Source organism: Uranotaenia lowii, chromosome 3 (assembly GCF_029784155.1).
Source record: "Uranotaenia lowii strain MFRU-FL chromosome 3, ASM2978415v1, whole genome shotgun sequence".
Taxonomy (NCBI): Eukaryota; Metazoa; Arthropoda; class Insecta; order Diptera; family Culicidae; genus Uranotaenia; species Uranotaenia lowii.
Genome location: NC_073693.1, coordinates 77,883,746 through 77,908,745, shown reverse-complemented (window position 1 = coordinate 77,908,745; position 25,000 = coordinate 77,883,746). Strand labels below are relative to the sequence as shown.

The following is a 25,000-nucleotide window of genomic DNA, read 5'->3' as shown; positions in this document are numbered from 1 at the left end:
TTGCAGATCGAATTGGCTTATTTGTAAGCTTATAAATTGTACTTAATTTGAAAGGCTTACTTAAAAAAAATTATCAAAGATGATTTTTACCAGAACGTAAACCAAAATTGAAACATTAGTTATTTAATGAGTATTAAGTTGTTTTAACATATTTAAATTATACGATTTTAAGATTTTTACTTTAAAAAACCATTTCATAAGTAAGTGCAGCTCATAAGCTTTCAAATAAGATATTAATATTTTTGGCTGAACAAATTTGCACAAATTTCTACAATTCCTGGCAACATCTGGCCTTTTTATCTCGAATTTTTCAACATTAAATCCAGACAAATCTAAGCAGAATTCAATGATAATTAGAAAAAAAAATCTTAAATGAAGGCACTAAAACCACCTAAAATTTCCGTTTTTTATCGAGACACGTCAGCAGCATTCAAATCTCTTTAAAAAAAACTATTCGTATAAAACAAGCAAAGAAAAATTGAGCTTAGTTGAGACTTTAGTTTGCTTCATATGTCCCTTTACTCTGAAAATCAGAGCACGTCCGAATAAATCGGGGGAATCAGGAATGTATAACCAACAATAAATAATACATCACTTTCTCTGATGTATTGAATAAAGAATATATGTCAGAAATTTCTAGCATTATGATCTGATAAGGCAGTATTTTCTACTCATTTAAAAAAAATTAACGGCTTTTACAGGGGATAGAATAACTTTTCCTAAGATTTGTCCAAAGTTTAAAAAAATACAGGAATCAGTTTTTGAAATAAAATTACTGTGATTTTTAAAGTGAAGAAAGTTACGAAAAATATTTAAAATCCTTTTAAATTGTATGTTTTTTTGGGCTAAGTTTGGAATATAATCAAAGGAATCTGACAATCTGGAATGGCCACTTAATAAGCATAAGTATGAGAATGAATAATGCAAAATGAAAGTTAATTTTTCGATCATTATTGAAATTTGCGTTGATTTATACATTCTACACCTTTTTGAGTAATTCTAGTTGACTAAATCGGTAGAGCTGAATTTCGTTATTGAATTTTGATTTCAATTCATATCTGAAGTTTGACTCTGAAACTTCATGCTTTTGATTCTGATGTACTTTTTTGTACACATCTCTATTAAAGGAGCCCTGAATTCAAGATATCATTAAATAAATGACCATTCTCAAATTTTTATTAACATAAAACGCTTCATAGTTGAATTGCGAATTTCACTGAGCGACACTTTAATCATGAATTTTTCTATACTTTCGATCTCATCTTATTCTAGGTTTTTGAATCTGTTTCCTGAAAATCAAATTTCTATTCTGAATCAATGTTTTTGATGATTACTTTTGTCACATTTAGACAAACTTCTGACAAAGACTTCTTTTTTAAATAAATAAATAAAAAGTAATCAGCATTACATTTGAAAAACTTCATTACGATTTTTTTGGTGTTTTAAAGAAATAGAAGTGAAATAAATATTTGGATTTGGATTATAAATTTTGCAATTCATGTTTTCCTCTGAGTGTAGTTTTGATTCTCAATTTTGTATTTTAATTTCTTTTATAATATGACAGAACAATTGTAATTTGATACGTTGAATTGTGGGTCCGAAAAAAAATCCGATTTTAGGTTTTGAACTTTATTGTTGAACTGTTGGTATCTCCATGAAATTAGAGTTAAATTTTGTTGCTTTTTTTCTTTTATTTTTTTTCTGAAATCTTTATATTACATCCCAAAAGCCAAGAGGAAAATATTTTTTCTGCTTTCGATGAAGCTCATATCAAGTGATGGATAGTTATATAAATAAAGTTTTAGTATATATCTGTAAATTTCTCTAATCAAAAGATTTTTGGGTATTGATAGAGTAATTAAATAAATTGTGAATTCAATTTTGTATTTAACAGCTCCAAGCATCTTAATCATTTTTGATTAGTTGTTTCATTCTTCCGCAATGTTTGGACGTGATGGGTTAAAAATTAATGTTTGAAGATATCAGACATAATAGTTATTTGAAGGCAATATAACGAAATCTTTACAGTTTTTTTATATGTTTAAATATTGTGTTCTCTGGGACAGCATATACAAAAAAATGGATTCCTGGAAATTGGATCTTTCCTAAGACATCTAAAAATTAAGATTTCCCATATTTCCCTCCCATACTCACCCAAACTGATGAAGATAATCGATGAACTCTTTCCGGGTGGCGACGAACCCGGGATAGATGCAGGTTACGAAGATGTCTTTCTCGTAGCCGTTCATGTAAAACTCTTCATTCAGAGCTTCCATGAGGCCGCGTACCCCAAATTTGGTGGCACTGTAGCAAACCGTCCGGCCAAAAGCAGCAATACCTTAAATCAAAAGGAAAAAACCCAAGCAAAGGAAACATTCTTAAACGGTAGCGGGGTGGCGTCATTTCGCGATGAATAAACTTTTTTTTAAGCAACAACACGGGCTTTTCCATGCGTGCTGCTGAGTGCGCTTTTTGAACCTACCGAAGGTAGACGAAACCGATACGATATGGCCGCGTCGACGTTCCATCATGCCGTCTTTAAAAGCACGGATAGCCTGAAAAAAAAATTAAGCAAAGTTTTGATACCAAATTAATATGAGGTCGACCGGTAGCTGATTCTTGGCTCGAGCGAATGAGATGTAATTGAAGCGTTTGCTTTTTTGGTATCAAAAATGAAATACTGATTGGGTTGGTGAGTGCATTTTTTGCAACTTCTGTTAATAAGAGCGTGAATAGTGCAACTGCATTGTGATTCATTCATGAGAAAGAAGCATGAGTCGAAACTGCGGGTAAAATATTTATAACGGCACTTATGAAAATGTAACCTACTACCAAGCAAATTGAGAGTAATTGGAGATATATGTTCATAGTCTTAGAACGCTGTAGAAATTTAAATCAAAAAGAAGTACCAACGTTGCATTGAATCTATCATTCAGATCATCAGAGTATTTTTCAAATTCATAACTTGTCCAATCCGTATAATATTATAAAATAAGTAGGACTTTACTCAATCTGTAAATAAAAGTATCGTAAGGGTTAAAAAGTTAACACGACAACACAACACAGAATATAATGCAATATTTTTTTTAAAGATTTCTCCTTTAATTTTTAAGATTTTTCCTTTCCATGGTGGGTATCCATGTTTTGCCATGCACAGTAGACTGAGTCGACTTGGGGTAATTTTTGAATTTCTCAATCCCTGGGGTCTAAAAAGTTTTGTTTCGGTTTAAAACTCATCCATGTTTTTGCAGAATTTTAAGTAATGTTTACATGAGTAAATTTAAACTTTTAAGTTTGTTTGAAAAAATATGAATATTTTGTACTGAAAAATTAAAATCATTTTTGTTTCTACAGTAGAACTGAGCCTGAACAACTTTTCATGCAATGCTCTACGAGGCACAAGCAGTGATATCAATGGAATTTATTTTTAATCAATGCCATCAATTACCCTGTTAAACAGCTAATAACTTTTTGAGTAATAACATACAAAGTCAAGGTCTTCGACAAAGTTGTTAGGAAAAATTACCTTTGGATAATTTATACATAAGCACAAAAACCATAAGTAGGCTCGGTTCTACAGAAGAACAAAAAATTATTTTGATTTTTCAGTACAAAACATTAAATTTTTCCATACAAACCTAAAAGTTCAAATTTACACATGTGAACATAACTTAAAAATCCTGAAAAAAATCATGGATGAGTTTTAAATCAAAACGAAGCTTTTTAGATTCCAGGGATTGAGAAAATAAAAAAAAAAAAACCCAAATCGACTCAGTCTACTGTGCATGGTAAAACATGGCTTACAGCCTCACCAAAAAACAGGAAAAATCATAAAAATTCATGGGGAAATTCTTAAAAAAAAACATTATAATTTTCGTGTTAACTTCTTAACCCTTACAATACTTTTATTTACAGATTAAGTAAAGTACTTATTTTATAATATTCTACGAATTGAACATCTAAGCTTTTTTAACTCTGATAACCTTAATGGTAGATTTAATGCATTGTAGGGGCACTGGGTATAAAATGTGCAGTCGAGACAAGATGCGCCATCATCAGTATTTCACTAAACAAACATTGTTCAACATTTCTGAAAATGCCAGTTTGTCCTATTTGCACTTTTATAAAAATTTGTGGGCCTTCTAAGTTTTCTATATTGCGTAAATTTGACGAAAAACGAAAACAAACTTTTTTGGTAACTTTTCTTTAAAATTCTCAAATTTATTATAGATTTAATTAACAAGAACGTCAGTATATCTGCCAGCACTGCGCGAAGCAATACATTTTTCCATCTGTGAAGTAGAAAAGAAGTGTTTTTACCTGGCAAACACTTTCGGATGCCCTTGAATTAATAAACATTTCTTAACCGTTAAACGGCTCGTTTGGATATACACATATCCGCACTTTGCCCCAAACGAAATTAAAATCATACTTTAGAAAGCCTTTCAAAATTTAACTATTAAGACGTATATAATTGGTATAAGTGTTTCTGTTTGTAAATTTCTGGTGAAGAACAGTCCCCTTTTCAAAACTATTGCCTAATTTACTGGATTGTAATCTTCATTCACGAGTAATGAAAGATTTTTCTTAACGTGGGCGTCTTACCCCCAGTTCCCTTAGGTCTAATGCACAGTTTAAATAACCTGCTCCCAGGCAGATTTTAAACAAACATCTAGCGATTTTTTAAGCAAAATTTTAAATGATGAGATCATTTAAAAACCATTTTTGATGGATATATTGTGTGGAAAACGGTATAGAGCTTCACCATTCATTTAATTTTAAATCTTTAAAATAAATAAATTAATTGTTGATGATTTTCATTTGATTTTTTTTTTGAAAATCTATATGGTTTTCACTTTTTGACTATTGACATTAATGATATCGTACACTTAAGGGTTATTAAGTGAAAACCTTATTAAAAGTACCAGCAAATAATTTTAGATCATCTAGCAAATCTTGTTTATAAATAAGTATAAGTTATTCTTGATTTTAACTTTTTGTTTAAGAAGTAATACATTTACAACTGATGTTTAAAAAAAAAGTCAATCTGAAAATTCCAAATACGCAATATTCATAACAAATAATAATTTTTGTATTTAAGGGCAACAAAAATTTATTACATTCAAACAAAGTCAATATTTTTTAGTAATGAATTTAAATTTTCGATTATGATTACCAAATTCAGCTTTTAATATTTTGTTTGGGATACAAAAAAGCATCAATAAACGTTTATAATATTTTGAGTTTAACTAGAGAATACATTTTAATACATATTCAATTTTCAATCGACAAACGCTGAGTTACATTTTTAAATGTAAGAATCTTCAACCGATTCTTTAGCTCGATTCTTCATTCTGGAATAAAATACTTTTGGAGTTTAAATCTTGATGGTGCGTCCTTTAAAAATTCTTACGAGCAATTTTATCTGCAGTTGTTTCCGCCTCACCATCTATTAATGGCATCGCGACTTCCAATTTTGTATGGAAAGTTGTATGGAAGAAGTTAAATTAAATCATCCATGAAATTCAAATAAGATTAAAATGAAGTATTTCTTCAATTATTGGTATTGTCTGTTCTTATACTTTCACCCCTATTCTTGTTTACGGCGTATCCGTCGTTCGTTCGAACGGATACTTTCGATCGAACTCGAAAGAGCTATTCTTGTTTTCGTTCGAATGCGATACGTTCGATGTTGGTGTTACCAGATCGAGTTCGAAAAATCAAAGCACCCTGATTGGTCAAAATACCGTTTGTTGTCAGAACATTAAATGTAAACAACTTGTCTTTCAAGTCGAGGTGTGAAATTTTTTCTGACTACTCGGACGGAACACGATAGAAAATCTGTCGGTATGGAAATAACGGAAAAAGGGACGACAGTTTCGGGCGTCATCCAAGAGACTCTCGGCAAGAGTAGAATGATCGGTTCAATCTATCTACCCAGTCATCAGGAGGTGGTCAGGAAAGCAACCAGAAAATTCAAAACATCTCATGGAGCCTAAGAAGTTGATTCCGGTAACAAATATTTCCCGTCATCGTCGATAAAAAGTGCCAAGTGAATACTTTGAATAAAACATTTGATCCATCATAATCCACAAAATTTTATTATTTTGAACCGATGCATGTAAGAATTTTTCCCAATAAATTTGAAGTTGAAGCAGTTGAAGGGTCTGATTCCAGTAGCAGATTTGTCCGGCAACGATTTCCATCTTAAGGTGCTGTCGACAAGCATCAGTGAAGAAAGTTGTTTCCTAGATGGTCCCCCAGAAGCTGTTTTTTTCGGACGCAAGCAACCGGTGGTGTTTGTGATTTGTGATAATGATGCCTTAAAAAAACTTATCCTTAAAACACTCATCACTATTTCCGTCATTGTTACCCGTCTTACTTCACAAGCTTTTGCCGTTTTCAGTCTAGTCAAAAAAAAAAATAAAACGACGATTCAACTTCAAAACGCTCTCGGTTCGCAGCATCTGACTCGCGTTTGTTGAGCGGTAGTAAAAATACTTTCGATCGAAAACGAGAATGCAACCATTCGTTCGAACGAACAATGTTCGAAAGATCTAACTGTTTTCATTCGTTCGAACGAAAACAAGAATACGAAATTGCAAAACTTTCGAACGAATGTCATTCGATCGAAAACAAGAATAAGGGTGTTTATTTTTCTCTGACATCCTAAGACACTAAGCGTTTTACGAAAAAAGATAAAGCCATTTAAAATAAATCTGAATGCTTTAAATGGATCTAGAAATGGATTTGCTTGTTAGAAAGCTACCAATAACTTCATGAAATGTGTTTCGTCGGTTAATAAAATCAACAAAATTGATTGTCTATGCAAAGAAGTTTTCTGACTTTTTTTTTTCATTATACATAAACAGATTCAACATATCAGTCAAAAACAATAAAATGAAATAAATTTGTTTTAAAAGTTTTTTTTTTCACAACATCGAACATCTGTTCTGGGATACAAGTACCCTTTTGGCTATGATGTCCTCAAATGAACTGCAAAAGAATATTGAAAATTCTAAGTTAAATTTGAATGAACTTTCAGTACATATTTGGTAATTTATTTCAATTCCAAATTAATTCTCGTTGCGCTAACTGACTGGCTGAATGAATCGCTTTCTTTTCAATCCCAAAAAATTTCATTAATTTGAAATCAACATTAAAAACTTGTAGTGGTCTGATGTATACTCACTAAGTTTAAGTAAACAATTTAAACAACAGTTTTTCATGAACAATTTCCAATCTTATCTCTCTCTGTGAATTGATCGTATTGCTTTGTTTTAATTTCTTTGTTCTTTTTCCATCATATCATAATTAAGTTAAAGTTAAGGAAACAGTTCTAAATAAACTTGCCATTGAGGACGGTTGTACTCACAGTGTTTTTGAAGATTCGAGAATTTTCATTTATTTTGTTTTTACATTTTATCGTTAGTGATAAGAATTAACTTTTTTTTAATATTTGTTTTGTTTTTGAATTTTAGAGTCACGTTTACATGGGTAAATTATTACTTGAGGGTTTGTGTTAGCAATTTTGTTTTAACTCTGAAAAAATAAACATGCTTTTCTTTATTCCATCGCATCGTTTTCTGCGCGTATTTTCAAATTTAATAATAATAATTTACTAAGGACCAACTTTGAAGAAAACCGTAAACGAAAAAAAAAATAAGCTGGTGTTTAAGTATGGCTTAAAAAAGAGCAATTCAACTGACATAATAGCAAAAATACAAAGTAACAGTCTCCGACAAAGTATTTTTCAACAGAAAATATCCTTAAATGTTGCTTAAAATTGGCACTTGGTGTCTCAAAAGAGGATTATAGATGAAAAAATTGAATTTGCCCAAACAAACCAAAAAGTGAATATGTTGTCTGAATTTGACGAGAAGCTGTATAATTTAACGCAGAGCTGTGTTTGATGCATCTCTTATATCTATCTATGTGTAGATGTAAGAGGTGTTAGGTATGCATCAAAGACTGATTCACGAGAATCGGTACAGGTTTCCACTGATTGATTTAAAAATAATTTTTTATTATTAATATTTGATTATTCTTTTCATTACTAAATGAGAAACATTTACCCACCTAAATAGCATCTGTTTTTATACAGACCGAATTGAATATAGATATTTTTAAAGCAACATTTATGTCAAATGTATTGATGATGATTTTAGGGTTCAAAGTAGGGTTATTTTGTTGCAGAAATGTTAAAGAGTTCTTTTTTCTGACATGGTCTTACAATTTTTCAAAATATAAAAAATTTTGGGATTTAACTTCTTTATCCTGTTGAGTTGTCTAACTTTTCCTTAAAAAAAAGACAAAAAAATATGTGATAATATGTACCGCTCGGGAGCGTCCTAGAAAAAAGGTCAACTTTTCAAATGTGCGTACTTCTTCACAAATGTGCATTTCAGATGTCGTTATTTTATCGGCAGCGCTGCACAAAAAATGAAAGATCAGTTATTCTTTTGCAACTCAAGTTATCCAAAAGTTTATTTTTAAATTACAAATCCAAAAGTAAACCAGACCTCCATTATCGATAGTTTCAATACTGAACTAACTCCAACAATTCAAAATACAGGTTGAAATGAATCGCGAACTATAAAATTGATTTTCAAACAGTGGCTATAAAACGGCTATAGAAACATACCAAATTTCCGTCTTCAAAATTTGACACTTACCAAAAAGATTATAAAAATTTGTAGATTTAAAATAAAAATTCCAATTCCAACTAAAAAAGGCAATATTTTTTGCCCGTCAAAGTTGCAAAGCTGGAAAATCAGTTGAACAAAGTGAGTAAAAATTCTATCTCGAAAAATTACATGATTCTAGGAGTCACACTTGTCAAAAGTGGCTAAAAGATTAATGTCATTTGCAAAATTGCTGAAAAACCTGGTACCAACCTTCGTGATAGAAATCAGATTTAGTCTGCTTGTAGATTGTTTTCTAATAAATGGTCTTCAAAGAAACCTCGATCAAGTAGGAATTATTCTTCAAAAAACGTGCCTTTAGAAAACGCGACTATAGAACCTTTTTTTCCAAGAATGATAGATCTTCAAACATAACAGTTCAAGATGAACTAACTCATTGAAATTCAAGACTCTCAAGATTTGCTCAACAGAGATATATATGGCCTGGCAGAAACATTGTTAGACTTTTAAAAAAGATGAGAATTCTAAATTAGAAAATGTTAAAAACAGAGAAGATCTGGACAAAATTTTGACCAAGTAAATATTTCCGCCAATCAATATGGCCTTCTCCGTTCTAAACTTAACACCTTCGCCTAATCGTAAGAAGGTTTGAATTAAAAGACACATTTGTGAATACTTTAAGTCAAGTTTTTTTCTTCTTTTATAATGGATACCACAGATAATTTCAATTTTACGAAATTTAACCATGATTTTAATTCATAACTTTTTCGTTATTTTCTAAAGTTTGATATAACTTTTTTTTTATCAAATCTAATCAAATCAAAATCATAAGCCGTAAATGTCTTGAACTTTTCGAAAAAGGCCCAACGGTTGGTGAGTCTTTTTTCAAATTTTTTTTAAAAATCATTATATTTGCGGCTTATGTTTTTTCTTTCAAAGATTCTCATGATTTTTTCCTCAATCTTTTCATCTTATTCGAAAAAATGATTGTTTTTAAATTTTCAGAGTGGTATTTAATTTTTTTTTTTTGATAATTTGCACAAGTTTCAAAATCATGGTTTTAAAACAGTTTAAAAAAATCAATTTCTTATTTTTATACAAAAGGCAAATTTTTATCTTTTAATGAAATTATTGATTAAACAATAGAATAACATCAACGATTTTCAGTGATTTCGAACTTTTGTAAATGTTTCATCAACAGTTTTATTATTTTACGGGTTTGTGACAAGCTTCTTTAATTTTTCCATAAGTAATCAAAATTTGTTTATTTAATTTTTGATATAAAATTTTTTGGTAAAAAATAAATAAATTTGAAATCCACATAACTTCGTAATTTTGAAGTGGATATTATAACATGACACATTAAGTCTTAGACAAATAAATTGTTTAATTGGTAGATAATGTGTTTTGATATTCGGTATATGTAACTTCGTACTAAATTTTACAGAAGCTTTTTTTAAAAAATGTCTTATTTCTCATGAAGCCATTAAAAATGAGTCAAAATTCAACCTAGTGTAATGAACCCTTTTAGGAGCTCTCATCACTTTCAAAATAATGCTAAGAGGTTATCAAATAAGCAAAATTTATCTCAATACACATCTGTTATTCGAAAAAAGATACAATAAAAAAAAAATACAGGTTTTACTCCTACTTTTGTTCCGAATTCTTGAATGATTAATACAGATTTGAAAAAAAAACTCAACTCCACAGAAACCAAGGATAATCCTCATTCTTTAAAAGATTTTAGAAAAAGATAGATTTTCATGTGGTAATTCTGGAAAAAGTTTCGTGGGCCGCAAAAAGCAGTCGTGGACAATTGGCCAGGGTTTGACCACCCATGATTTAAATTGTTATCTGTTGATTTTCAAATGATGAGGGATTCAATGCGCATGTGAGACAGATTCAATCAATTTCACACATTATAACATCTACATGCCAAGTCAAAATTGAAAAAAACTACAATGTATGACACTTAGACTAATTCTGAACAAACACTCAACCTGCTTCAATTGAAATTACAATAGATTGCTAGTGTTTTTTAAAATCTTTTTCCACTATGGGGACAAAGGTCGTCTAGAGTTTCCGGTTTGTCTTTTTTTCTAACGAAAACACTGGTCTTCGAAAACAACAGACCATAGTTGAGTCAGAGAAGGAGAATAAATTTTGGTTTTTTTCTCTACGCCCCTTAGGCTACGGGGTTGCTATCAATTAGGACCACTTCTTGTCACATTAGCAATTTCAACGACGTGAACACCATGCTGACTGGTAACGTCAGAACTCTGACAAGTCTGTGGCGTCGGCGTTTTCGTTAGTGAGCGGAAATATCTAGCAATGTTCTGTCACTTGTTTCATTGAACTTGATATAGATTTTTTGCACTTCAGAATCACTTAATTGCTGTTTATCTTGTAGATAATTGACCATATCAATATTCCACGAATAATTTCACATGCTGATTCATCTAACTGGAGTTAATAAACGTTTTAGTTACCACTCAAAACTGATTGTCGTGTAATGAACCTTATGCCAGCAATTATCACATCACAAAACACATCTGATAAGACAACTCTTACGCTTACCCAAAAATGGGATGCAAGATTCACGTTCAAAATGCGCTGCACATCTTCAGTCGTTCCCTCAGACAAAGATAACATGGCAAGGAGTCCAGCATTATTGATCAGAATGTCCACCGGCCCCAGCTTGCTCTCCACATCCACCTTAAGCTGTTGCACTGATTCCTGGACTCCCACGTCGACCTTAAACGCTTCCGCTTTCACACCGAGATCGCGAACATCCTTGGCCGTTCGCTGTGCCGCAATCCAATCGATATCGGCCACGGCCACGTTGCAGCCTTCCTTAGCCAGTCGAAGACACAGAGATCGACCCAACCCATTTCCTCCTCCAGTGACCAGGGCCAGCTGACCTCGTATGGACTTCCGGGGAGGTCCCACCAGCAATCGGTACAATTCCGCCAGCAGAATTGGCACAAAGAGCACTATCACTTTCACTATTTTAATCAATATTTCCACCTGATTGTGCGGGCTGTTCCGGATAGAATCTTTGCTGGCCGCCAAATATTCGCCCTCCTTGTGTTTCATATAAACAACTGGTTCTTGAGCCATTATTGCGCTGTGCTGTCTACAACCCCGGTGCGCCGAATCTTGTGAACTGAAACCAAATTGGGCGGCTAGAGACCTGGTAGGTGAGATCGACGAGCTTATGCGGTACCGTTGCGGTTTGTCACTTTGGACTGTTTTTTGATTACTGGTTATGGGTGATTTTCTCTGTCCAGATGTTTATTATGAACATTTAAAAATAAATTTATGAAAAAAATCCTACAGTGTACAGTAAATGTTATAACCGCATGACGATAATCTTAAGTTTAAAGCATGGTTAAAGCATGGAGGTTTACTTTGAGACTTTCAATTAAGTATGGCTAGCAGGGCCGAATTAAGCCGCCGGGGACCGGAATTATTGTTATAATGAAGTCTCCATTTTTTTAATTTTAATTTTAAATATATATCCACAAGTTTGTAAAATAAAAATCTAGTTTATTTGTTCTTAAAAAAGCTATATTTGCCTAATAAAATGTAAAATAAAATTGAAGATCGTTCATTCAAACTAAAAATTCTCACAATAAAGTTTCAGTTGAAAAAGCCTAAGTCAAATTAATAAATAAGAAATAAACCACTAGCTGTGCTTGATTTGGACTACATGTTTGAAATTTACTATTTTCTAAAAGCTATCGATCTTCGTCTATAATTCTATTTTATTTTCATATTTCCCTTTCTATCTTCTTTTTTCTTTTAAAAAAAGTGCTAAGCTAAGAAAATGATTGTAAAAACAAAGAAAACGAGTTTGGCTCCTTAAAACATAATCGTATGAGCCGTTTCAAATAAAGAATTATGAAAAAAAAAGAAATAAGCCACAGTTGATCACAAAAATGCAATTCAGAGTTCAAGTCTCAAATTGTTGTGCATAATAAATTTTATAAAAAGCAAGTTTAATTAAAAGAAAAATTAATGTTTTTCTATTCTTCGAAATCTACATAAGAATATAGGACATGACTCCAATATCTGAAATAAAATCAAATTCATTTAAAGGATAAAAAATATAATACAAGAATGAAGAGTCTGAGATTAAAATTCAATGACAGTGCTTGGTTTAGTCATCCAGATAAGAATTCAAAGTCAGTCTTTGATTTATAAAACTATAATCAAAACTCACTTTAGAAAATAAATGGATGATTTGAAAGAAAAGCATTTTTATCATTTCTTTATTAGAAACGACTAAAACCTTAGAAATATTAATGAGCATTGTTATATTCAATCAAACCATTGAATGTGTCTCTTAGAAAACATTCAGAACCACACTTTAAAACTTGGATATCGAATGATGGCAGATATGAATTTGAAAATTCAAAAATAAAAGACCATATTCATTAATTGTTATCAAATTTTTTTAAATCTCTGGATCAAACTCCGTACTTGACATTAAAAAAAAACGGTGAAAAATTATAAAAAATATATTCTTTCCAAAATCAAAGGATTTTTGAGTGCCTCATAAAAATTATTGATTTTTCGAAAGCTTGAAGGTATGAAACGTTACTTTACCACTTTACCGTTTGCTTAACCCATATGAAACCTTCAGAACTAAAGGGGTTAAAGAACAAAAACGGTTAACTTTGAAATTAAAATGCACGACGATTTCTCGTGTTTAAAACAATATTTGGTGAAATTTTCAGATTTATAAAAAAAAATTCCTCCATACTTTTCTGATCGAACGAAAATAATAACTTTCTGAAAAAATTTATGAAAAACGTAAAAAATGAAAACTTTGAAGCGCATTTTCTCCAAAATAGCTTAGATGCATGTATTGATCTTTGGTATTAAGGGTTTATGTTGATTAAATTGCTATTTCCAATGTTTGTTTCCCCCTCCAAATTTTAGAACTTATGAAAATTCACATATGTTTCTTGGGCAAGTTATGGAGGAATATAAGGAAAATTTTATTGAAAACTAGCTGATCCCATACGAACTCCGTTTCGCTTTCAACTTGTAATATGTCATAAACAGTCAATTGCCAAGTATTTTCCAGATACACTTCCGAATTCATTGTTAAGTAATAATTGTAAAAATATTGGACTATCGTTTTTTCTGTCGTCTGCTACTAAATTTGAAACCCTCGTGTGTGAATTTCGACTCGATCGTTGCATAACAACGCAATTATTGCCAAGAAATTAAACCCCTTTTGGCGGCCTGTTTTACAATCTTTGATATCTGAAATCTGAAATATTTTTCAAAGCAATTCATTGCATAAAAATGTCAATATGGCTAGAACAGTGAAAAATTAAATAATAAGCACGACCCCTTTCGTCGACCCCTGGCAAAACATTTGACATCTGAAATCGGTTGCTCGTCTCTGAAAACTACCGTGTGCAAATTTTCATCCCAATCCGATGTAAAATAACAACGATATTGCAAAAATATTGAAAGGTTTATATGGACGACCTCCTTTGCCGGCCCCTTACACTGAATTTAATACCTGAAATCCATTGCTCATTTCTCAAAACTCTCGTGTACAAATTTTCGTCTGAATCCGATCTATAATTACGACAATATTGCTTCAACAGTAAATAGTTAATATGGACGACCCCTTTGGCCGACCCCTGATTTTAGTTTGGATAAGTGAAATTAGTTGTTTGTCCTTACTAACTCCTATGTGCAAATTTTCACCCCAATCCGATGTATAAAAACGTTAATATCACTAAGATACTGAAAATTTAATATGGACGACCCCTTTTGCCGGCCCCTTACACTGAATTTGATACCACAAATCGATTGCGCGTCACTCAAAACTATCGTGTACCAATTTTCATCTGAATACGATGTATAATAACTTCAAAATCGCAAAAACAGCGAACAGTTAATATGGACGACCCCTTTGGCTGACCCCTTACACAAAATCGATTGCTCGTCTTTCAAAACACTCATGCGCAAATTTTCAACACGATCCGACGGAAAGTAACGTCAATATCGCGAAAACAATATTTGTGTTCTATGGACGACCCCCTTCAGAAGGGGTCATCCGAAAATCTGAAAACATTTTTCATCCTTCCTGACCCTAATGAGCATCCATGCCAAATTTCACCTCTCTAGCCCTTAAGACGGCTGAGTCTATAGAGGACAAACAAACAAACAAACAAACATACAGAAATTGCTTTTTATATATATAGACTAGCTGATCCCGTACGAACTTCGTTTCGCTTTAAATCATTGGTAAGTCAAAATGAGTTTAGAAAATGATTTCGAAACATCCTTTCGACAATTTTGAGGAAAAAATTAAATAGTGTTTAAAGTCGCTACTATTACTATTATTACTTCAAATTCAAATTAAACGATTGATTGGCTTTTTATTAAAATTTATGTGAGAGTGTTTTCTTCTCGATCGGTTGCAAAATATAGACATTATGGCAGAAACATGTACTATTTGTTTGTGTGCACGACTATTTTGCTTGACCTTCACACTTAAATTGATATCAATTAACTGCCTCCAACAAAATTATTGCACAAAACACTGAACTTTCAATGAAACCCTCTTTTTCTGTCCCATGGCCCGAAATTCGATAATTGAAACCAATTTTACGTTCCTCAAAACTCCCTTGTGCCATTTTTTCATTTTAAATTATATGTAAAATAACGTCAGGAACTTGAAAACAGTGATCAGTGAATATAGACGCCGCTTTCGCCGACCCTTGACACGGAACATGCTACCTGGAGTCAATTGCTCATAGTTTATAACCCTCATCTGAACATTTTCATCTCAATCCGATGCATGATCACGACAATATCGCGAAAACAGTGAGCAACTAACATGGACGGCCTTTTTTGACACGATTCAAAACTTGACACCTGAAATCAATTATCTTTTCTGTTAAACTCCCATGTGCCAATTTTCATTACAGTTCTATGCTCAATCAAGAGAATATCGTAAAAACAGTGAACAGATAATAACTCCTTTTGCCGACCCCTGAGTCAAGATTAGAAACCTAAAAACATAAGAGCGTCCCTCAAAACTCCTATGCGGAAATTTTCATCTCAATCCAATGTAGAATAACGTTAAAATCGCAAAAACATTAAAGTTGGATATGGACGACTTCTCAGCCGACTTCTGATTCGCAATTCGAAACTTGAAATCGATTGCTCGTCTCTCAAAACACTCATGTGCAAATTTTCATCACAATGCAATGTAAAATAAAGCCAATATCGCAAAAAACATTAATCAGTGGATATGCCTTTTGCCGACCTCAAACCCTAAATTTGATAACTGTAATCGATTGCTCGTCTCTCAAAACACGCATGTGCAAATTTTCATCACAATCCGGTGTATAATAACGTTAATATCGCAAAAACATTAATTAGTGAATATGGACGATCCCTGACCCTAAATTTGATAACTGTAATCGATTGCTCGTCTCTCAAAACACTGATGTGTAAATTTTCATCACAATCCAATGTAAAATAAAGCCAATATCGCAAAAACATTAATCAGTGGATATGGACGACCCCTTTTGCCGACATCAAACCCTAAATGTGATAACTGTAATCGATTGCTCGTCTTTCAAAACACTCATGTGCAAATTTTCATCACAATCCGGTGTATAATAACTCCAATATCGCAAAAACATAAATCAGTGAATATGGACGGCCCCTTTGTCCGACCCCTGACCTTAAATTTAATAACTGTAATCGATTGTTCGTCTCTTAAAACACTCATGTGCAAATTTTCATCACAATCCGATGTATAATAACGCCAATATCGCAAAAACATAAATCAGTGGATATGGACGACCCCTTTGGCCAACCCCTGACCCTAAATTTGATAACTGTAATCGATTGTTCGTCTCTAAAAATACTCATGTGCAAATTTTCATCACAATCCGGTGTATAATAACGCCAATATCGCAAAAACATTAATCAGTGGATATGGACGACCCCTTTGGCCGACCCCTGACCCTAAATTTGATAACTGTAATCGATTGCTCGTCTCTCAAAACACTCATGTGCAAATTTTCATCACAATCCGATGTATAATAACGCCAATATCGCAAAAACATAAATCAGTGGATATGGACGACCCCTTTGGCCAACCCTTGACCCTAAATTTGATAACTGTAATCGATTGTTCGTCTCTAAAAATACTCATGTGCAAATTTTCATCACAATCCGACGGAAAATAACGTCAATAACGTGAAAACAATATTTGTCTTGTATGGACGACCCCCTTCAGAAGGGGTCGTCCAAAAATCTAAAAACATTTTTCATCATTCCTGGTCCTAATGAGCATCCATGCCAAATTTCAGATCTCTAGCTCTTAAGACGGCTGAGTCTATAGAGGACAAACAAACAAACAAACAAACAAACAAACATACAGATAATTGCTTTTTATATATATAGATATATGCTACACCATCAAGCCGTGGAGAGATTTTTTCCAATTAAATGTGTTTTACAACGCTGAGTTACAAATCCTGAAATAATGTATATTTAGGGGGCGCTTCCGTCATAGTTTTACATTTCATAAACTTTGAACTTTTAATAGAGTTTGCTATTTTTAGTAACTGGAAAACTTTTAATTTTAATCGTCAATGTTGGCATATGAGAGTTTTTGAGGCCGGATAAGGTTTCTATAATAGTTACAACCTCCTCCAACTTAACCCTCCGTTTAATAAAGTAACAAATTTGCAACAATTGATGCATGGAAAATGTGAAAAATCGTATTTCATTCTATTTTTTTTTCTTGATGTACTAATCATTTCCAACTGTAAAAATTGTTTTTTAAGGAAAAATAAAAAATCATGAAATGAAGGGTTAAGGGACACAATTTGTACAATTTATTAGTAATTTTCACGAATGATTTATTATGGTGATGGGCAAATTTTGATAGATTTGGACCAATTATTGAATTTTCAAATATTTTTGTAGGAAAGGGGGGAGGTTCTTACATGTTTATTATTAAAAATATCAGAATTTGAACAATTTTCAAACAATATTGACCGAATTGGGCACATGATAAAATTATTGATGTCATAAGATTACTCAAATATTTCTATACGTTTACAGCTTTTGTAAAGGGGGCTTTTATACAAAAATTTCATAAATATGATTAAATTCGAACAATTTTCGTGCAAATTTTGTCAAAAATTGATAAATATAAGTGTTTTCAAATGATGAGATGATTTTTGATTTGGCAAACTTTTCCCATTTAAATAATGAGGGCACTTGAGAGGGGGAAGGAATGTTTGTCTCTCTATCTGTCTGTTCCCTATAGACTCAAAAACTGCATAACCAATCAATGTGAAATATGGTTTGTAAGAGTTTTTTTGGTCGGAGCTGGTAACGTTACTTAAATGTTTTCAAACCACTCCGACATAAAGGATGGAGGGAGGGCTCCCATACAAAATAAATAAATATATGACACGATGCGAACAGTTTTTGGAAACTACTGAGCCGCTCAACGTGAAATTTGGTATGAAGCCGTTTTCAAGACCGAGAATGGTTTCTACTGCACATTCAAACCCATTCCGAATCCGAAAGAGGAAAAGGGGCTCCCATACAAAATTTACGCAAAATTGACAAAATTTTAAAAATCTTCGAAGTATTTTTGTTACAAATTCATGAACGTAAGCGTTTTGTCATAATGAGATGATTTTATGAATTCACAAATAAGTTTTTACAAAATTTGATGAAATGTTTTAAGGTAACTATATATTGAACACCATCTTTGTGATTCAGCGAATTTGTGGCCCACAAAAAATAACGAAAGGTTTTTTTGGATGAAATTTCGGTAATGTAGCTTGAACTTGCTCCACAGCTTTGAATCACCATGTTTTTTTCGCGGAAATATGTTTTAAAATCATCATTTAAGCCTTTTTTCAAAATTGTTTCTGTCCCAGTTATCGAACACAATGATTCTTATATTGAACATACATTGTTCTAATTACTGGACATGTAAAAATTGGAAATCATTGTATTTATTAAAGGGTATTTTGCCTGATAGCATACTTTGCAGGGGCGATTTTGGTTGAACTAGCAACCAAGAAACAGTTTGTTTATATTTCCAATCGATGTTTGTTAAATAACTGATAAGGGAAAACTGTACAAGACGCACCACGCACCAGTTAAACATAAACGTTATTTACAGCGATACCAATCATCTGAGAACCAAATTGAAAGTTAACGACGATTCAGGGATCAGATTTACGTCTTACTAAAAAGAAATAATATGATAAAAACACGATTTTGATTATATTTTTGTTAAAATTTGAAACAACCAGAAAACAAACCACGGGGTAGAACACCAAAACTTGTGGACAGAACTCACCATACCATTGAAGGGTGGTTAAAAATGTACAATGGTTATACGGAATGCAATAATTGAAACAAAAATGATTAATTTCATCATTTATCGAAAATTTCGCTTTTCAAAATACACTTTTTTATATCCTTATAGGTAAAACGCCTTCAGGTAGGCGACGAAATTGAATTTATTGACTGATATCGCGGCTAACATGGCGGCAGATAATTTTTTCGAGTCGAATTTTGGTGCACCTTTTTAATTCGAACAAGGACAAAATTTGTTATAATTATGCATTTGTATCTTAATTTGGGAGTCAGCAAATAAAAAGAATGGCATTCTGTTTTGAATTTAGGGTTTTCTTAAAAGTTCACAGCATTCGAAATTTGAGCGTGAAACACGTGGTCTTGTGTTTTCTGTACCAATTTTGATATGATTGGTTTAAGTTAAAATTTTAGGGAAGTTAGTAGAATACAACAAAATATTTATAGTTTTCCGAAAGTACAAACGAGTGGAAAAACGATAAGCTGTATAGTTTCATCAGATTGCACATGCTGGTTTACCATAAAACCTAATATGTTACCCATGAAATATTACAAGTTTTACACTGATTTCATTAATCCTTCTGTTTCTAAGAACTAAAGTCGTTTTTGTGAACATTTCATCTAATAAATTTTTTAAAAAAGCTTGTTTGTTACAAATAAAAATTAAGAAAAATATCATTCGAAGCCATAGGTTAGTGTATTTTTGAGAAAGAATGCCATGGACCATCTTACCTCGCTGATGCATCTTGTACAGTTTTCACCTACTTACATTTCTTTACGAAACGAGTACTGTAAGATTGAACGTTCAACAATTAAAACATTTGTGTTTTCTGTGATCTAACGATTGAACACTTTAATTTGTTAAATTTGATAAAAATAGAGATGATAAAGACTTCCACTCTTCCAGAAATAATTGAAGAAGACTTATTGGAAAGCAGTTATGATACAACTGTAGTTTTATTTGGTTTTTATTCCTTTTTTTCTCCCAATCGGAAAATGAGTTTTTTCTTCATCTAGTCAAAAAGTCATGCCTAAATTTGAACAATTATTTTGCAGATTGGTGCTCTAAGTGTCCGAAATTCTTGATACAAATTTGAACAGAGGTAGAAAATGCTTCAACAGTGGCACCACGATTTTTGTTAAATTTTTCTACTGTATATAACTATTTTAATTGGTTTATTTTTTACTAGTGTTCAATATCTGGTACCTGTTCAATAACTAGTGCTTGTTCCCTGAAGACTATCATATTCAATTAGTTTTTACATATATTTTATTAATGAAATCAATATCTTTGTGTTTTTTCATAAAGTCTGGCTCACTTTTTAATTATATTCAAATTTGTCTGTATCTAAACATTCCTTCCGCTTCAAAAAGATGCGTTTTTTTATTTGAAAGAGTTTTTTTTATTGTAATTAATTTTCCTTCCTCTTTTTTTCTAAAGGGTGGCTCCTACAACCTTAAAACATTCAAGTTACATTGAGATTCCAGACAATCTAGAAGCTCAGATGGCATGACAAATAGTTCGCTTTTGAATAATCTTGAAATTGTATGAAAAAAATAATTTTAACGAACTTATTTTTCTCCATGGAAGGGTGCAACGTTAAATGAATCATTGATAGTATGAACAGCAAAAAAATATAAAAATTCTTGGAAACATATATCTGGAATTTATCCTAACATAACAAATCTTTTTGCCTTTCTAACAGAAAGGTTTGGTTATCGGTCGATTTGAGAGATCATTAATTATGGGTCTTAGACATACCTTTATTAGGTACCTATCGACTCAGCTCGACGAGTTCTGTTGATGTCCGTGGATTTGTATGTGCCATTTTAAAAATGTCAAGAACGTTTTTGCGAAACTGGGCTGCACAATTAAAATGATTTTAGTCTCAAAAGAATGCATTTTTTTTTCTACACAACCCTTTCAAAAACGGGAAAAAAACAAAATAGTTGAAACCGTTTTCTTTACGAAATACATATCATACTTATTATGGCATAAAAAAAAGTTGCTAGTGGCGCCTCGAAGCAGCAGCACCAGCAATCATTTATAAATTAGAGATAATCAAAATAAAAAATTAAAATTTATTGACTCGGGAATCGAACCAAAAACCTTCAGATCCTAAGGCGCAAATACTATCCAATAAACCATCAGCACGCTTGACAATGAGTGGCTCAAACTCAAATAGGTAAAAGGCATTACTAAGACGCACCGTGGTCTGGGCAGTTTCTCAGTCTGCTGGGGCAAATACGGCAACAGTGTTTATATCTTACACTTCTTGCTTTTCAATGCAGCAAATGGCGGATGGGCGTTTCCTTCAGAGTCCGCCATGCCTATTAGACACTATAATTTCATATATGAAATTATAGTGTCTATAGCCATGCCGGGTGTCAACAAAATGCAGAGCCGTACAGAAAACTGCGTTGGGGGGGTATTTATATGAAGATTTTATGACCTTCGTTTTTTTTTACCCGTGTTGAAGAATGAATTTAAGTTTTTTTTTTTCATTTCTACATACTCATACATAATATAGATTCAATTTCAGATGCAGAATTCAGATTCAGTTTTCAAATTCAGAATACAGGTTTAGGAATTAGAATTCAGGATTCAGAATTCAGAATTCAAAATTCAGATTCAGAACTCATATTCAGATTCAGAATTCAGATTTAGAATTCAGATTCAGAATTCAGATTCAGAATTCAGATTCAGAATTCTGATTCAGAATTCAGATTCAGAATTCAGATTTAGAATTCAGATTCAGAATTCAGATTCAGAATCCAGATTCAGAATTCAGATTCAGAATTCAGATTCAGAATTCAGATTCAGAATTCAGATTCAGAATTCAGATTCAGAATTCAGATTCAGAATTCAGATTCAGAATTCAGATTCAGAATTCAGATTCAGAATTCAGATTCAGAATTCAGATTCAGAATTCAGATTCAGAATTCAGATTCAGAATTCAGATTCAGAATTCAGATTCAGAATTCAGATTCAGAATTCAGATTCAGAATTCAGATTCAGAATTCAGATTCAGAATTCAGATTCAGAATTCAGATTCAGAATTCAGATTCAGAATTCAGATTCAGAATTCAGATTCAGAATTCAGATTCAGAATTCAGATTCAGAATTCAGATTCAGAATTCAGATTCAGAATTCAGATTCAGAATTCAGATTCAGAATTCAGATTCAGAATTCAGATTCAGAATTCAGATTCAGAATTCAGATTCAGAATTCAGATTCAGAATTCACAATCAGAATTAAGATTTAGAATTCAGATTCAGAATTCAGATTTTTGTAAATATATTTTCAGCATATCGGTGAAAATTAAGATTCTTGGAGAAAGAATATCGGAATTGAAAATTTATAATGATTGATGTTGCGGGGTAAAGTATGGTGTGCGTTTAAAAGTTTTCCTTGCAAAAATGTTCTTTTGCTTTTTTCTATTCATTTTTCTATCCATCTTTATCAGATTCAGAATTCAGATTCAGAATCCAGAATTAGAATTCAGATTCAGATTTAGAATCCAGATTCCAGATTCAGATACAGAATCCAGATACAGAATACAGATTTAGAATTTAGATTCAGAATTATAATTAAGAATTCAAAATTCAAAATTTTGAATTGAGAATTCAGAATCCAGAATTCTGAATTCTGAATTCTGAATTCTAAATTCTGAATTCTTAATTTTAAAATCTTAATTCTGAATTTGAATTCAGAATTCAGATTCATAATTCAAATTCTGAGTTCAGATTCAGAATTCAGATTGAGAATTCAGATTTAGAATTCTGATTAAGAATTCGGATTAAAGATCAACCTGGAATTTGAAATTGGAAATTATATTCAAATATTAGACTAAGTGCTGTAACTCAAAATTCAAACTTTAGAATCAGAATAAGATTTCAGATTTAGTTTTCAGAATGAGATTAATCATTTAATAGTCATATTACTTTCCCCTGCTTTTGTGAGAATTTTTTCTTTTATGCATGGTTGAGCTCTAAAAAAGGTATCATGCTAGGCCACGTGTCACGGCTATCCATCAATATTGTAGTTGGTTTTACTTATTCAGTAAAAAAAGCATTAAAAAACAGTAAGATTCGAACCGTGACCAGCCTCGTGAAAGTTCTGGTTGCTACCACGGCACCATTTAAGCGTGATATAAGATTTAGAAATTCAACTGTTTAAATACCATTCTTTCCATACATAAAATGAACTCCTTACATACCAGTTCGCTTTTCCCCAAAAAACGTACTATGCATCATTTTTTTATATTGAGATCGGAATTTTTCTTGTTTGAATATCTGAAATCATACTTATATGATGCAGAGGGAAGGAATCTATCATGTGTATTCTATATTATTTTATATATTTCCAAATATAACTTACACTCTGTTAGAAAGGCTCCAATCCACTGTTAAGTGTATTAAATCGGGTTTTTTATATATTAATGGTTTTTATTTAAAACTAAGTTCGACTTCACAAAAATACCAACATTACAACTCTTCATTTTAAGTCAACTGTAGTTCAAAGGTACCCAAAGCAACAGTATTGTTATGTTGATTCGTCACTCATTCGAAGAAAAAAAAACACGTGACACGAGACACAGTGACCAACCAAGAGACACGGTCGGCTGCCCGCTAAGCGTCCGTGATTATCGGAAGCCAGGGCGGGCGAGGGAAGCGCAACGTTTCGACTTGATGATCTCTCGCGAATTTCGAATAATTGCATCGCGCTCGAGCCCATCATTTTCTCGAGGTCGATTAAAATTTAAGAACAGGGGCTTGACTGATCCACCATAACATTGCATGGAGTGGATCTCTGAATCAGTTTAATCATCAACAAAATTTTTGTTAACTTTCAAATTCTTTAATTTTCAAACTCTTTAATTTTCGTATTCTTTAATTTTCAAATTCTATTATTGAGGTCGAACAAAAACAAAATAACAATCATATACCGCAAAATGACACCGGTTCCGTAAATTGACTCTCTATCATTTGAGTGACATTGCAAGTCGGTTTGCCAGTTCAGCAGTAGCAGCAACAACAACAAAAACAGCTATCTACAAAGTTTTGCTCTCATGCTTGAATTGGTCGATTGATATAAGATATGCAGTTGAATAAACAAAACAAACAACAACGAACGTTTGGAAGCATTCCGGCGACTTGAGCTTAACGACATAACTATTTCGTTCTTGTTCTCAAGGTTTGTTAATGTGAGGTTAATTTGTTTTGTTTTTTTTCATAATAGGCTTTTTGAGTATCAATCGAAAGGTAGAAGTCATAGCGCTTCTATGATTTTTTTTAATTTCAAACCAAGAAGTTTTAATAAAACTATATTATAACGAGCTCTGTTTTCAACGTTAAACTAATTTGACAAAAGCAGTAATCGAACTGGTAAAAATGTAAAAAAATCCCCAATAACTACAAACAAGATAAAGTTTTTTTTTCATCAAATCAAAATTTCAATTAGTTTCCAATGCTCTTCCGGAGTCAAAATCATTTTTGGATGCTTCCATCGGCTCGTTTGCTGGCGAATGATTTCTTATGAAAACCTGAATGGTGATTTTTGCCGTAGGCCAAACGAGACTGAACTGACCATTCGCAATGCTAGGAAGTGATTTAGATTAATCTTAATGATGAGGTCAATTAAAGAAGGAGGAAAAAATAGGGTGTATGGCAATAATGTTTATATGGATTTTATTTTTTTCTAAGCTTTTCTTTAGTCGATAAACAAATTTAAAATGATGAATAGTTATAAGTGTTGTGAACTTTAGATTTTTTTTTAATGATTTTCATTTAATCATTCAACTATTATACAGACTTTTGGGCTACATTCAACATTTGTTTCTAAGGTAGCAAATAATGCCTTCATTCACAAATGTTCCCCTAAGGTACAACATTTTCTCCACCTAAAACAGGTTGATATAACTTTTGACAAGTTAAAGAAAACTTATCGAATAAAA

The 25,000-nt window shown here is 32.1% G+C and overlaps 2 protein-coding genes across 3 annotated transcripts in view; both read right to left on the bottom strand.

Annotated features, from left to right (window-relative positions):
• The window catches only part of LOC129757041 (uncharacterized oxidoreductase YoxD-like), a 20,563-nt gene extending 8,766 nt beyond the window's left edge, over positions 1 to 11,797 (bottom strand). Inside the window, exons 1-3 of the mRNA XM_055754143.1 lie at positions 11,223 to 11,797; positions 2,483 to 2,555; positions 2,155 to 2,338 (exon numbers count right to left, since the gene is read on the bottom strand). Of these exons, the coding sequence (XP_055610118.1) occupies positions 2,155 to 2,338; positions 2,483 to 2,555; positions 11,223 to 11,765 (800 nt within the window). The 5' untranslated portion in view covers positions 11,766 to 11,797. The remainder of the gene's footprint in view (positions 1 to 2,154; positions 2,339 to 2,482; positions 2,556 to 11,222) is intronic.
• Positions 1 to 25,000, bottom strand: part of LOC129757038 (pikachurin) — an 865,561-nt gene that overhangs the window by 400,808 nt on the left and 439,753 nt on the right. The gene's annotated exons all lie outside the window — the stretch shown is intronic.